Below are 16306 nucleotides of genomic sequence, written 5' to 3'. Positions count from 1 at the left end.
ATTCCGCAGAAATGTTTTTGTACCCTTCTACCGATCTGTGCCACGACACAATCCTGTCTCGGAGCTCTATGGACCATTCCTTCGACATCGTGGCTTGGTTTTTGCTCTGACATGTACTGTCAACTGTGGGACCTTAAATATACAGATGTGTTCCTTTCCAAATCATGCCCAATCATTTGAATTTACCACAGGTGGACTCCGATCAAGTTGTAGAAATATCTTAAGGATGATCAGTGTAAACAGGATGCAACTGAGCTCAAATTTCAAGTCTCATAGCAAAGAGTCTGAATACTTACGTAAATAAAGTATGTCTGTTTTTAATTTTTAATACATTTGCCAAAAATTCTAAAAACCTGTTTTCACTTTGTCATTATGGGGTATTGTGTGTAGATTGATGAGGAACATTTATTTAATCAATTTTAGAATAAGGCTGTAACATAACAAAATGTGGAAAAAGTCAAGGGGTCTGATTGCACTGTATATGGTGTGTGTATATTTTGCTTTGCGTAGGGTCAGAGCAAGATAGAGTCAGCGCAGATAGTTTGGGTGCCATTATTGACTATTTAGCAGTCTTGGGGGTAGAAGCTGTCTTGGAGCCTGTTGGTCTGAGAGCAAATGCTCTGGTACCGTTTGCTGGACACACGTGGGAAGATGCATCCAGCTTATCCAGGGGTGAATGGGAATGTATAGATAGACATTTCTATGGGTCTCTCATTGATAATGGACCTTGGAAGCCCCTAGTGTCTGTGTGGCCCCTCTTGACTAGCCTGGCTAAATGGAGGATAAGTACATTGCAAGCCAATGTTTGTGCTATGGAGACGGGGAACCCCTCCTCCCTACTCGGTGTCCCTCTGGGAGTGGTAGGCTGCAGGGCTAGTCTAGTGTTGGCTGGCTGATTGACTCTGATACATGTGCTGCATATTTCATGCCCTCCAGTCTGTGTGTTTGTGTGTGAGGAGGCACCGTGGGAGTGTCTCTTTATAGTGATGTACTGTCTACTGTCTAAGGCAGTCTCCCTGGCCCTGCTGTCTCTCTTACTCCTCTGTGACCCACTATGGCAGCATTGAAGTCTGGAGCACCGTTATACACTGTTGTCAGCATGCTTATATGTATACAACAATATTGAGACAATACAATTGAAAGAGAACTAGCAGCCCACTAGGTTACGGTTTGAGTCTTGCCTGGCCAACAGGATATAAGATAAAAGGGGAGGACGGTAAAGTGATGACTAACAGAAGCCCCATGAAATCTGTATATGTTACAATATGAGTCAAAGTTGTGAATACTTGTATCATGTGGTTCTGAAGGCCATGTTTGTGTTTGTGTGTGTCTAGATGAGGATGAGGAGGGTCAACATAACACTGTCCCGCTCACACCTCTGGACAGCTTTTTCACTGACAACGACTCCCTCAAACAACAGAAGAAGAAGAAACTCAAAAAGATGAAGGAGGGGAAGATGCCCAAAGTCAAGAAGAGGAAAAAGGAGGTAAACTCTATCAGATTACAATCATGCACAATAACACAGAACCTCTAAAAAGCTACAGTAGATGTTGTGCCATATACTGTAGTCCTTGAGCAGCCATTTATATTGGCTGGGATTGAACTCTTTATTTCTTTACTGGGGTACAATATTTGGTTTCTTGGACTATTCTCTAATTTCAAGGAGAAACAGTAGTGTCTTTGGCTTAGGGGCACTTGGCACCAGTGCCAGCGTGAGTGCCAGTGTAAGCTGTGGGCTTTGAGTGCGAGTGTAGATTGTGGATCAGGAGAAGCGCCTGTCCCTGTGGCAGTCAAAATGGGCGGTCGCTCAGGAGTGCTAGAGCGTGTGCCAGTAGGTTCCAACAACAACATTGTGACAGAGCTATTCTGACAGCTGAACTCTACCAGGCATTAGTTCCTGGCATTCAGACAACAGGTTTTAAACAGCAGCACTGAGCTGAGGCTCTCCATCTACCACACCACCACCATATATCAAAACAGACAACAAACCACCCCTGCATTTTATTTGTCTCCATGACTGCTCCTTAGATTCTTGGCTATTTGAGGTTAACCACAAGTGTGCCTTGAAAGACATCATAGTGAAGTCAGGGGAAAATGTTTGGTGCAACACAGTGACAGTGAGCCAGAGGAAAGTGTGTAAAACATCCCTCTGCCATTTGAGGGCCTTGCTCTTTATACAGTTTGTGTTGGCTTTGCGGTGCATGTTTCTCATTTGTGTGTCCCCTGCTTGTGTTCGCGGTTGATCAGTGTTCTGAACTGTGGCGGTGACAGAGCAGGGATGTCCCTGTCCAGGGCTGCCAGCTGCACTGTGAGGAGCTCTGGTGGCTAGCCTGTCACCGGCCCTTTGGCTGGCCACGATAAACACTGAGCATTGGACCCCGCTGTGCTAATGAGGGGTCTCCCTGTCTCTTTCCTCTCTCTCACACACTCTTTCTCTCCATACCGCTCTCTTTCCATGCTCAGTTCACAAGCTCTGCTAGACAGTACACTGTACGTGTTTATCAGGCAGCACTCTCTGTTAAGGGAAACCACTACTAGCTGTTATTCACTTACAATCTCTCCCCAAAGTCTACTGTCGGACATAGGCCACGGATCAATGGAGGTTACAGCCCTGTCAGTGGGCCTCTCCCCCAGGTCAGTCTCAGAGCTGAGAAAGCAAGCAGTGCTCAGACTCCCTCTAGCAGGACCCAAGCACACCACAGGAGAGCTGTTAGTACTGATGACTGGCTAGATCAGTTTTAAGGAGAGAAATCCCTTTAGGGGCGACTGCGTGTTGATAGTCAGCAGTGTTTTCCCCCCTTTTGCACTGTACAATTGTACGCCGTTGGGTGTTTATGGTATCGTTAGGATGTGAAGTTTGTGTATTCAATCTGACATTCATAATGGTTGCACATTATACAATTAGTATGTACTAATTTAATTTAGTACTGAAACTAGATGCTGAACAGAAATGAAGTTGATACCAAAGGGAAGGCATTATATATAGGAATAAACAATTTGGTTATGCTTTAGGACTTTATTTATTTTTCATGATCTGCCAGAAGAGTCCTCCTCTTTCTTTCCACGCTGGTCTTATGTATCCTGTGATGTGTTTGTGTAACATTCAACCCTGTGTGTGCCGTCAGTGGTTGGGTTAAGTCACTTCTCTGCAGTTTATCTCTCTAGATTAACGGAGGTTCTGCTTCTCTGCTTCTACTACTTCCACCACCCCCCACCCTTTTTCATTTGGACCTCCCTCCAAACTCATTCTCTCTCCTTCTCCGTATGCATAAATGAGATTTGTCTAGACGGGTGCTGGAACACAGGCTCTGCAACCACAGGCCTCTGCATAACAAGCTCGTTATGCAAACGTGTCTGATTGGATGGCACCGTTTCATTGGCTGCTGCTGCTATAGAGTGAGGGTAAGAGAGAGAGAGGGTAAGAGAGAGAGAGCTCCAGACTCTGCACGGGTTGGTCGCCATGGCAACACAGACGGGCTGGCGGTGGGGTTGGCGGGCGCTGCGGCAACGTGAGCCTTTCCCCTGCGCCACAGAGCGAGACGCCTGCGAGTCTCCATGGATCCACACAGGCCTATAGTGCAACAGGCAACAAGCTGCACACAGCTCTTTCATGCACACACACACACACACACACACACACACACACACACACACACACACACACACACACACACACACACACACACACACACACACACACACACACACACACACACACACACACACACACACACACACACACACACACACAACCCAATGCCAGTGCTCACTCATACACTTTATCTATAAACGTACATCTGTGTAGCCTTCCAGATGTTGCCATAGCGAGGCCATGGAGACAATAGAAGGAGACAATACCTGCCCTAGTCTTATTGACTGTGGCTGGGGGGGGGGGTGTGATTGAGCAGACGCTCAAGGTGTATGTTGCTGTGTTGTTGCAGTTCTCTGTGTAAGCAGCAGCCAGTTTAGAGGTGAACAAGCCTCTGATCATGACTTCTATGGAGCTCTCAACAAGCTGGGTGCTAGATATTCAATTGATGAAATGTGACTGACTACCTCGATTCAGTCTTATATAGCAGCATTTGAAATGGTGTTTCTTACATTGGATAAAAGTAGAGACTCAGCTACAAAATGGTGTATGATACACTGCAGTTGAGGAACAATGGGAAAGTAATTCTGCTTTAAAAGTTGATAAAATTGTAACTGCACTTTTTAGAAAATGGCCCTACTGGAGAGCTCTTCTTTGTCTACACCCATTCAGCATCATTCACACTCTTAAGCATTAGCCCCACCCATCTCTTTAAGGATTTACATATGCGGCCATGTGCTAAACATACTGAGTAAGGTATTGTAGGAAACAACCAAAGATTTCAAGACTACAGTGGAAAGTAGTAGCCTAAAATAAGGCAAAACTCCAGGTAAAAATTAGAGGTTGACCGATTATGATTTTTCAACGCCGATACCGATACAGATTATTGGAGGACCAAAAAAAGCCGATACCTATTAATCGGCTGATTTTTATATATATTTGTAATAATGACAATTACAACAATACTGAATGAACAATGAACAATTTTATTTTAACTTAATATAATACATAAAAAACATCTATTTAGTCTGCAATAAATAATGAAACATGTTCAATTTGGTTTAAATAATGCAAAAACACAGTGTTGGAGAAGAAAGTAAAAGTGCAATATGTGCCATGTAAAAAAGCTAACGTTTAAGTTCCTGAGAACATATGAAAGCTGGTGGTTCAATATTTCCAGTTCTTCAATATTCCCAGTTAAGAAGTTTTAGGTTGTAGTTATTATAGGAATTATGACGCGTCGACTATTTCTCTCTATACCATTTGTATTTCATATACCTTTGACTATTGGATGTTCTTATAGGCACTAGTATTGCCAGCCTAATATCGGGCGTTGATAGGCTTGAAGTCATAAACAGCGCTGTGCTTCAAGCATTGCTAAGAGCTGCTGGCAAACGCAGTAAAGTGCTGTTTGAATGAATGCTTACGAGCCTGATGCTGCTTACCAGCGCTCAGTCAGACTGCTCTATCAAATATCAAATCATAGACTTAATTATAATATAATAAACACAGAAATACGAGCCTTTGATCATTAAAATGGTCAAATCCAGAAACTATAATTTCAAAAACAAAACATTTATTCCTTCAGTGAAATACGGAACCTTTCCGTATTTTATCAAACGGGTGGCAACCCGAAGTCTAAATATTGCTGTTACATTGCACAACCTTCAATGTTATGTCATAATTATGTAAAATTCTGGCAAATTAATTACGGTCACACAGTTCGCAACGAGACAGGTGGCCCAAACTGTTGCATATACCCTGACTCTGCTTGCACTGAACACAAGAGAAGTAACACAATTTCCCTAGTTAATATTGCCTGTTAACATTAATTTCTTTTCACTAAATATGCAGGTTTAAAAAAATATACTTCTGTGTATTGATTTTTAGAAAGGCATTGATGTTTATGGTGAGGTACATTTGTGCAACGATTGTGCTTTTTACGCGAATGCGCTTTTGTTACATCATCACTTGTGTAAATAATGGGTCATGCGAACAAAATGCTATACCTACCCCCCAGCCACATCTAGCTAAGGTCATTATTGTCTAAACATGTATGCATGTTCATGAAATACAATAGATGGCCATAATCACCCCCAGACACACCTGGCTAACTTGATGGATCATGTAATCATCTGGCGAAGTGAAGTCTTTTGTTTTGGCATGTAGCTAGTTAGCTAGCTGAACAATAAACTATAATCCCAACCCTTACCGTACAAATTGATTATCATAGGTAGCCACCATGCATGAAATGCTGTTGTGGGAATCTGCAGGTAACTAAAGCTAACCAACTAACTTCAATGTTAGCTACTGTAACATTAGGCTATAAATAGCAATGCAAATAGCTTTCTGAGATACAAATAATATTACTACACAGATCATACACGTAACGTTAGATAGTGAGCCAGCAAGCTAACGTTTGCTAGCTAGTGAACAGTACGCTTTAACTTGCAATGAAAACGACTTTCTGACAAAATTAGAAACTTATAATACCTGACAATTTAGCTAGACTCTTACCCGTATACATGGTTACAGTCTGCTTCACGGCAGACTGGAACCGCTTTAACTAAGTAAGACGTCTAGCTGTGTCGTTTCCGTTTTGTTTTGGAGCTACAGCTTGTTTGGCCCATTGTGTCAAGTCACTCCGGTTCTCACTGACCCTGTGCATAAAGCAGTCCATCACAACTTTTCCCCACTGTCAATAGCGCCTGCTAAATTCAGGGGAGCATTGTTGTTGAGAGCAGTAGCAACACTTTTGCATTTCTCCATTTCTAACATTATATTTTTCAAAAAATCCACAGTAGCAAGGATTATCCATACATTTTAAAATCATTTTACTAGGCAAGTCAGTTAAGAACAAATTCTTAATTTCAATGACGGCCTAGGAACAGTGGGTTAACTGTTTTGTTCAGGGGCAGAACGACAGCTTTTTAACTTGTCAGCTCAGAGATTCGATCTTGCAACCTTTCAGTTACTAGTCCAATGCTCTAACCACTAGGCTACCTGCCGCCCCACACTGAGAAGCTCATGTTATAGGCAGACGTGGGCTACGTGGCAGACCAATTTGAACTCATCTCCCGGCATGTCCAGCCCATCCATTATCTCAGCCAATCATGGCTAGTGGGAAGGTTCCTGGCTTTTTCTGTGGCTAACCAACTAGGCTCGTAATTTAAACGTTTTATTAATATCTACAGGTGGCATACACGTTTGTTATTAAGGCACATGAAAGTTCACATGTTCCAGAAGGCATTTCTGCCAAAAAAGCATTTTGATAAAAAATAAATGTTTACGTTCAAATGCGTCTCCTGTGAAGTAGTGAAGTGCGACATACGCCTAGCTTCCTGAAACAGTTACAAATGGTCATCATTATCCAGATGGTATGGGGGACTTTCCTCTTCAAGTACAGACTCTGTATGTTAGTGATATTTGCTGACTCATTGTCTGTGCTTCAAATGTCTCCTGAATGATTGACAGGCAGAGGGGGTGAGATTATATGGGAAAGTAATGATAGCATTGAGATGATAAACAATGTTGTATCTGTGTGTGTGACAGGGAGGAGGAGGTGGAGGAGTAGGAGGTGGTGGCAGTGACTTGAAGAAGCAGGCCCCTGAGCAGGAGGATGACCGTCCACTGCAGGGTCCAGAGATTGGCTCAGAGAGCGAGAGCAGCACCTACGCCCCTACCACAAAGAAGAAGAAGAAACCTAAGGAGAAGAAACCCAAACGGAAGAAGAGAGAAGAGGAGGAGGAGGATGACGATGATGATGATGACGAAGATGATGAAAATAATAAGGTACTGTAAGAGTGCCTCTGTTAAAACATCTCTGTTTAGTTTGATATGTATTTGATATTATTTGGGGCCTTAGTGGATTTATAGACTGAACTCTTACTTCAGTGTTGTTGTGCCCCAGGAGCCCAAGTCGTCCAGCCAGCTGATGCAGGAGTGGGGTCTGGAGGATGTGCAGTATGGCTTCACAGAGGAGGACTATACAACCCTCACCAACTACAAGGCCTTCAGCCAGTTCCTCAGGTACTGTACATGTAGGATCATCATTTACTGCCTTTCTTGTCTATGGATGGCTGTCATGGCTGTGTAGCTTAGTTGTAGTTTGAATATATCCAAATAAAGCCTGGAAGCTCAGAGACTGAATGCATTGACCGAGCATCTCAGAGAGACCAATGTGCCGAACCACAAGACATTGGTTGACAAATCACAATCAAAGTACTCACACAACACAGAGGGGATGTCACAAAGATGGGTCACCACTAGTTCTGGTGAATAAAAGTCACTCTAGTGCAGATTGTTACAGTATATAATTAACTAAGAAAATAACAAGATAGTAAGATTACAGTGTTCTTTCTCTTTCCCTGACTTTCCTCAGGCCACTTATTGCCAAGAAGAACCCTAAGATCCCCATGTCAAAGATGATGACAGTGTTAGGGGCCAAGTGGCGAGAGTTCAGCGCTAACAACCCCTTCAAAGGCACCTCTGCAACTGCTGTGGCTGCTGCGGTGGCTGCTGCCGTGGAAACAGTCACCGTTGCCTCGCCCACCTCTGTCAAAGAGATCACTACACTGTCAAGTTCTCAGCCTGGGCAAATCAGAAAAGCCAAAACCAAAGATGGAAAGGGTAAGGGCTGTCATTAAATAATTCTGTATATCAGTATGTATTGAAATGTACTAATAAAGTACCCTCTATACCTCTCTGGCCTGTGCTGGATGTTGTTGTCCTATAGGGCCTGGGGTTCGACGGAAAACAAAGACTGTAAAGGAGGTAAAGAAGAAAAGTAAAGGGAAGAAGACCAAATCAAAGAAGAAAGCATCCTCGGTAAGGTTTGGAGCGGCACACGTCTCCTTTCTTACCTTCAGTCACATAACTATGACTTGAGAAGATACACTAGATTGTTCTTCCCACATTCAGGAATGGATGAGGTACAGTGTATGTGCTTATTGTCTTAGTTATACAGCACCCAAAATACTAATTTTAGGGTTTTATGTCCAAACTTGTGTGTGAACGTTATTGGCTCTCATTGCTGATTGACTGTGTGGTTGTGAATGACTCGTGTCTGTTGGCAGAGTGAGGAGGACTTTGGGCTGGAGGAGTCGGACTTTGATGATGTCAGCATCCACAGTGCCTCGGTGCGCTCTGATACCTCGGGGAATGCCAAGAAGAAAGCCCGGAAGGGTCGGAAAAAAAGGAAAAGTATGCTATGTCCGTTATCTACACTAACCAGGTCCACTAGTTTATACTGTATATCCTCATACCTTTTCATAACCCTCATAACCTAATGACTGTTACTGCTGTGTGTGTGAAGACTACATTTACTTTTATCTGTGTTTCCTGTCTTGTGTTCAGGAGAGGATGGGGACGGCTATGAGACAGACCACCAGGACTACTGTGAGGTGTGCCAGCAGGGAGGGGAGATCATCCTGTGTGACACCTGTCCCAAAGCCTATCACCTGGTGTGTCTGGACCCTGAGCTGGAGAAAGCTCCCGAGGGCAAGTGGAGCTGCCCTCACTGTGTAAGTAGTACACCTTTAACTGGACTATCTCTAAACACAACAGAAGTGCATCATCCCTATCACATTGTAGAAAAATATACATTATCACTATCCCCCATCTGTGCATTCAGGAGAAGGAGGGCATCCAGTGGGAGGCCAAAGATGATGACGATGAGGAAGAGGAGGTTGCGGTTGAGGAAGAGGACGACCACCTGGAGTTCTGCAGAGTGTGTAAAGACGGAGGGGAGCTGCTGTGCTGTGACACCTGCCCCTCCTCCTACCATATCCACTGCCTCAACCCTCCACTGCCTGAGATACCCAATGGGGAGTGGCTGTGCCCACGCTGCATGGTGAGTGACAAGTTCTCCCACCAGTCAGTGTGATGATCCAGTTGATGAACCATGTTATTTGTGAGAATGCACTTGGCTCTCCATTATTAAAATTGACTGCTGGAAACAAAATGAAAGTGTCATTCTCTGTGCAGGCTCCCAAGAGAGAACAGAGAGATAATACCATGCTGTCTCACACAACTCTCTTTTCCCCTCTAGTGCACACCTCCGAAGGGGAAGGTACAGAGGATTCTCCACTGGATTTGGGGGGATCCCCCCTTACCCATGGAGGTGCCCCCTGGCCCCAATGGAGAGACTGTGGACCCGCTGGTACAGCCCCCCCTGAAGGGCCACCCGGAGAGGGAGCTGTTTGTCAAGTGGGCTGGTCTCTCCTACTGGCACTGCTCCTGGGTCAGTGAACTGCAGGTGAGACACACATTTGTCTGTTTGACTGCTGCTGAGGGGTTTGTCAGTGTTTGAAAGTCAGCCATGGTCAAATATACTGGCTTACTCTCACTTTAAAAATCTAGTTTGCAGAAGTTACAAGACTCTACATTTGCTAAAGCACATTGTCACAAATACAACAAGAATTTTCTGCAGCATCGTTGGTTAAGCCATGGTCTTGTTTGTGGTGTGTGCAGTTGGAGCTGTACCACGCGGTGATGTACCGTAACTACCAGCGTAAGAACGACATGGACGAGCCCCCTCCGTACGACTACGGCTCTGGGGAGGAGGAGCTGAACAACGAGAAGAGGAAGAGTAAAGACCCGCAGTACGCTGCCATGGAGGAGAGATTCTACCGCTACGGCATCAAGCCAGAGTGGATGGTCATCCACAGGATCCTCAACCACAGGTGCCCACCCCAGACACACACACCTTCCTCTCCCTGTCGGGACATTCTCTCACCCAGACTCAAACTCAGCACTTGATATACAGTGGAATAAACTAGAGACAGGATTCTCAACCATACATTTTTGTCCCAGGTTTGAACTATGTAATTGCAACCTTTCCTTTTGTATTCTGAAGCTCCCAGAGTTGTGATTGTCATTGTTCCTTGCGTTCCCTACAGTTATGATAAGGATGGGGATGTGCACTACATGATCAAGTGGAGAGACCTGCCCTATGACCAGTGCACCTGGGAGGTGGATGACTTTGACGTCCCTGAGTATCACAACGCCAAACACTCCTATTGGGACCACAGGTCAGCTCAGAACTCTTTTCTCTCTCTCTCTCAATTCAATTCAATTCAAGGGGCTTTATTGGCATGGGAAACATATGTTAACATTGCCAAAGCAAGTGAAGTAGATAATATACAAAAGTGAAATAAACAATATAAATGAACAGTAAATATTACACTCAAAGAAGTCTCTCTCTCTCTCTGTCTCTCTTTCACTGTATCTCTCTTTCTCTCTCTCTTACGCATGCACATACAGACAAACATATTTCCCATGATTTCACAACCCGAGTAGACTGTTTGTTGACGTCTCCTGTGATTTGACAGGGAGCAGATGATTGGTGACGACCAGCGCCCTTTAGTTGTGAGAAAGGGAAAGAAGGGCAAAGAGGAGGAGAAGAGGAGGGAGAGAGAAATCCCTCCTAACGCTCCAATTATAGATGTGAGTGGGAATCATTACTAGGGACTAAAACATACTGTACTATTGGCTTAACAATAAGCTGATACACCTCTGGCTGTTCTTTCTCCATCACTAGCCTACCATCAAGTTTGAACATCAACCCTGGTACATCAATGCCACTGGGGGAACCCTACACCCATACCAGCTGGAGGGGTTGAACTGGTTACGGTTCTCCTGGGCACAGGGCACAGACACTATCCTAGCAGACGAGATGGGCCTGGGCAAGACTGTCCAGACCATCGTGTTCCTCTACTCACTCTACAAGGAGGTGGGTGAGGAGGACAGGCTCATACAGGACAGGGGTCTATTTGTTTAGTACTAATGTTCTATGACATTATTAAGTAAATACAATACACAATAGAATCAGTAGTGATGAAAGTAATGCAATATCTGTTGTGTATATCATCAAATAGTGTCCTTAGTCATGACTGAAACATGGCTGAAACATGTCCTCCCCTCTCAGGGTCACTCCAAAGGGCCATACCTGGTCAGTGCTCCCCTGTCCACCATCATCAACTGGGAGAGGGAGTTTGAGATGTGGGCCCCAGACTTCTACGTGGTCACCTACACTGGGGACAAAGAAAGCCGGGCGGTCATCAGGGAGAACGAGTTCACCTTCGAGGACAGTGCGGTCAAAACAGGCCGCAAGGTCTTCCGTATGAAGGTATCCCCATAAACGACACTTACAATGTATTGAATCTCAGTAAACATCGACAAGCATGTAATTTACAGGCCAAAGGAGAGTGGTGGTCATATATAGACTCTCTGTTTTGGTCTTGACAGAAAGACACGGCCATCAAGTTCCATGTGTTGCTGACGTCATATGAGCTAATCACCATCGATCAGACCATTCTGGGCTCCATTAACTGGGCCTGTCTAGTGGTGGATGAGGCCCACAGACTGAAGAACAACCAGTCAAAGGTAACCCACCTCAAATTAAACCAATGCATTCTACAAATGGATGTAATTGGTCTTTATTTTCTTTGTCACTGGCGAACGGTAAATTGGCTAATAGCGTTTCTTAAGGTCCAAATTCTGATTTCTTTACAATCTATGATCAGTATCTTATCTATCTCCTCCCTCCCTTCCAACATCATCAACCTTGCATAGCATTATGACTCAACTCTATTTGTGGCTTGGTTGAGTGTCTAATGTCACTGTCACTGTTCCTCAGTTTTTCAGAATTCTCAATGGTTATAAGATCTACTATAAGCTACTACTGACTGGCACTCCTCTGCAGAACAACCTGGAGGAGCTGTTTCACCTGCTCAACTTCCTCACCCCAGAAAGATTCAAGTAAGAGCTGTACTGTACTTCCTCCTGTGGCCATCCATTAGCCTGGCAGCCTGCCTCTTGGGCCTCTTACCTGCTGCAGTAGCAGAGAGTAAAGACCTAATGCTGAGGGAGATTCAATTGTTACCACAGGGTTCTCCTTTCAAATCCCTGCATACTAAGGCTTACAGTACAGCCTAAAGCCATGGCGGACACTTAAGCGTCAGTTGCTCCTCTTAACATCAACTGGAACATATGGGGATTGTGCCGTCTTTAAATGGTGTCTATAAACCGTTTTGCTGTGTCTGCTCGCTCTGTGTGCAGTAACCTGGATGGCTTCCTGGAGGAGTTTGCAGACATCTCCAAGGAGGACCAGATCAAGAAGCTGCATGATCTGTTGGGCCCACACATGCTCAGGAGACTGAAGGCTGACGTCTTCAAGAACATGCCTTCCAAGACAGAGCTCATTGTACGAGTGGAGCTCAGCCCCATGCAGAAGTTAGTTAGTCCTCTTCTAGTACTTTTCTATTGAACCTCCCATTGTTGTATAAAACCCCTTCAGATTGGTTCCCCCAGACCTAATCCCACCTTTCATGTTTGACCTCTGACCCACAGGAAGTACTACAAGTTTATCCTGACGCGGAACTTTGAGGCGCTCAACTCCAAGGGCGGGGGCAACCAGGTGTCCCTGCTCAACATCATGATGGACCTGAAGAAGTGCTGCAACCACCCCTACCTGTTCCCCGTGGCAGCCGTGGTGAGGGAGGGAGGAGAGATGGGATCCCTCTCGGGGTAGAGGGAGGAGGGAGGGAGAGAGGGCAGAGGGGGGAGACCATGCTAAGGGCTGCGGGGAGGGACTGATGTTTAGGAGGACTTGTGTGTTTCTAAATGTGTGCATCAGTGGAGGCTGCTGAGGGCAGGACGGTTCATAATAATGGCTGGAATGGAGTGAATGGAATGGTATCAAACACATCAAAGACGTGGTTTCCATGTGGTTGATACCATTCCATTCACTCCATTCCAGCAATTATTATGAGCCGTCCTCCCCTCAGCAGCCTCCACTGGTGTGTAATGTAGAAGTTGATAGGTTGCCAATATGCAGGTATGTTTGTTTATCAGTGAGAGTTGACTGTCTGTGTGTGAGGGGCTATGGCCTCTTGTTGGGTTATTTGCTCATTGTGTATATACAGGAGGCACCAGTGTTACCCAATGGCTCTTATGATGGGAACCAGCTGGTCAAGTCCTCAGGTAAACTCACCCTGCTCCAGAAGATGCTAAGGAAACTCAAAGATGAAGGACACAGAGTTCTCATCTTCTCCCAGATGACTAAGATGCTGGATCTGCTTGAGGACTTTCTGGAATACGAGGGCTACAAATATGAACGCATTGATGGAGGCATCACAGGGGGACTACGACAGGAGGCTATCGACCGCTTCAACGGTGAGTTACGCTGCTGTTCTGTCTTTCTCCAGCAGGGAGCAGCACAAACAGCACTCACACTCGCGTACTCACTCACTCATTGACTGTGCGCCTTGATTCTTACTGCAGCACCGGGTGCTCAGCAGTTCTGCTTCCTGCTCTCCACCCGAGCTGGAGGCTTGGGCATCAACCTGGCCACGGCAGACACCGTCATCATCTACGACTCAGACTGGAACCCTCACAACGATATCCAGGTACTGTGGGACATGGTACAGACTAACACAGGCATACTGTACATACAGTATACTGTCTTCTGAATGCATTATAACCCTCACAGTGTTACCTTGTTCTATTTGTCTTCCTCCTTGATTCCCTGTTATGTTTCTTTATTTCTAACTCTGTAACTGTCTCTGCCGCTCTCTCTTTCCCTCCCTCCATCTCTATGCTGCAGGCATTCAGCAGGGCCCACCGTATAGGTCAGAATAAGAAGGTGATGATCTATCGCTTTGTGACGCGAGCTAGCGTGGAGGAGCGCATCACCCAGGTGGCCAAGAGGAAGATGATGCTGACCCACCTGGTGGTGAGGCCCGGCCTGGGCTCCAAGACCGGCTCCATGTCCAAACAGGAGCTGGACGACATCCTCAAGTTCGGCACCGAGGAGCTCTTCAAGGACGAGATGGAGGCAGCCGCACGGGCCATGGGTTCCCATCAAAAACTCTGTAAGAATAATGGTATGCACACTGACTACACTGTGTCACAATATAAAGCAATCAAGCTTCTAAACGTGCCACTATTTTCAAGCAAGCTGCTATAGTTATGGACACAGCCAAAGAAAGGTATAGTGTGCCACTCGTGATACCAGAGGTATATCTAGAGCAGTGGGCTTCAAAGTTGGGGTCACAGGGGAACTGCAGTGTGGTCGCCAAATAAATAACTGAGTAGGGATTATTGTATGGGATCAATATACAATTCACCCCAAGGGTTTAGCATTTCTGTTTGAAAAGTCAGACCTGTTTTGCTAGGAACATATAGTAGTTTTGAACTGGACATTAAACCAATTTGCATTCTTGTAATATTGTTTCTAGATTTGACATGGATGTAAAGTAAACCAGCCTGTATCCCTCTGATATATTGTGATACTTGTGTTTACTCCAGGGGACATAAAGGATGGAGATGAGGGCAGTGTCATTCACTATGATGACAATGCCATCTCCAAGCTGCTGGACCGTAGCCAGAATGCCACGGAGGACACTGAGATCCAGAACATGAACGAATACCTCAGCTCCTTCAAGGTGGCCCAGTACGTGGTCAAAGACGAGGACGCAGAGGTGAGGACTAACTCACACACTCAGTCAGCATGGGCATTGTTATGTCTAGGAGTGGCTCTGTTATGTATTCTCACAGTGTGTATGTGTGAGTATTCAGCAGTCTCTTCATTGTATTCTCATTGATTACCAGTGTTTATTCAGTAGTAGCTAACCATTTTGTTTACACAGGAGTATCCTTGTTCAGTATTCTCACGTTGTGTGCATGCATGTGTGTTCAGGAGGAGCCCCAGCGGGAGATCATTAAGCAGGAGGAGAATGTGGATCCAGACTATTGGGAGAAGCTGCTGAGGCACCATTATGAGCAGCAACAGGAGGATCTGGCCCGCAACCTGGGCAAAGGCAAACGCATCCGCAAGCAGGTCAACTACAACGACACGTCTCAGGAGGACCAAGGTTTGCCTCATACTGTACTGGACACTCTAGCCTGCTATTCTCTTCTGCTTTAAAGGGATACTTCAGGATTTTGGCAATGAAGTCCTTTATCTACTTCCCCAGAGTCAAATGAACTCGTGGATACCATTTTCATGTCTCTAGCTTTAGTGCAATTGGTAACTCAATGACTGGACGTATTAACTGCTAGCATGTTAGTAGATGCCATAGACTTTTAGTTATTGTGTTAATGCTAGTTAGCATTGGCTCATGAAACTACCTCTAACTTACTTCATACTGGATGCAGAGTATAAAAAATGGGTCCATGTGTTCATCTGACTCTGGGGAAGTAGATAAAGGGCTGCATTGCCAAAATCCTGAAGTATCCCTTTACTGTAACAGAAATGCTATGCTTATTGGTCCCCCTCCTTTTAGAAAACATTTGAGTGAATTTAGCATCACTCTAGAACAGTGGTATTCAAACATTTTCAGTGGGGACCCCATTTGTTTTGGCCAGAATTTCTGGGGACCCCATTTGTTTCCCAAGAATTTTGCGTGGCCCCACCCCAAATCTAATGACACAACCTTACAACCGGTAAATTTATATTTTTACATCAACAAATAACCTTCAATTCATCACATTTTCATCTGGAAAAGAAACCAATAAATACATTTACTGAATAAAATTGTATTTTCCAAATGATCTTTCTCAAAAACCTTTGTATATGGATCCCATACAGTAATTTGTAACATGTACTTTTTCATTTATTTATTTGGCGACCCCACTGCAGTTCCCCCGTGACCCCAACTTTGAAGCCCACTGCTCTAGATATACCTCTGGTAACACGAGTGGCACACTATACCT

General features: G+C 44.9%; 1 protein-coding gene across 6 annotated transcripts in view; it reads left to right on the top strand.

Moving 5' to 3' along the window:
* Positions 1–16306, top strand: part of LOC129815169 (chromodomain-helicase-DNA-binding protein 5-like) — a 38582-nt gene that overhangs the window by 11793 nt on the left and 10483 nt on the right. For 5 of the 6 annotated variants that reach the window (XM_055868663.1, XM_055868660.1, XM_055868661.1 and 2 more), the window contains exons 2-24: positions 1335–1486; positions 7142–7381; positions 7500–7618; positions 7971–8218; positions 8325–8416; positions 8665–8791; positions 8945–9111; positions 9222–9440; positions 9639–9845; positions 10061–10272; positions 10489–10620; positions 10921–11035; positions 11130–11321; positions 11517–11717; positions 11837–11974; positions 12228–12349; positions 12650–12823; positions 12941–13082; positions 13516–13765; positions 13874–13998; positions 14196–14475; positions 14900–15072; positions 15291–15465. In XM_055868663.1, coding sequence (XP_055724638.1) covers positions 1335–1486; positions 7142–7381; positions 7500–7618; positions 7971–8218; positions 8325–8416; positions 8665–8791; positions 8945–9111; positions 9222–9440; positions 9639–9845; positions 10061–10272; positions 10489–10620; positions 10921–11035; positions 11130–11321; positions 11517–11717; positions 11837–11974; positions 12228–12349; positions 12650–12823; positions 12941–13082; positions 13516–13765; positions 13874–13998; positions 14196–14475; positions 14900–15072; positions 15291–15465 — 4002 coding nt within the window. The remainder of the gene's footprint in view (positions 1–1334; positions 1487–7141; positions 7382–7499; positions 7619–7970; positions 8219–8324; positions 8417–8664; positions 8792–8944; positions 9112–9221; positions 9441–9638; positions 9846–10060; positions 10273–10488; positions 10621–10920; positions 11036–11129; positions 11322–11516; positions 11718–11836; positions 11975–12227; positions 12350–12649; positions 12824–12940; positions 13083–13515; positions 13766–13873; positions 13999–14195; positions 14476–14899; positions 15073–15290; positions 15466–16306) is intronic. The other variant, XM_055868659.1, reaches the window with a different exon arrangement.

Source organism: Salvelinus fontinalis, chromosome 18, assembly GCF_029448725.1.
Source record: "Salvelinus fontinalis isolate EN_2023a chromosome 18, ASM2944872v1, whole genome shotgun sequence".
Classification (NCBI taxonomy): Eukaryota; Metazoa; Chordata; class Actinopteri; order Salmoniformes; family Salmonidae; genus Salvelinus; species Salvelinus fontinalis.
This window is presented reverse-complemented; position numbering and strand designations above follow the sequence as displayed.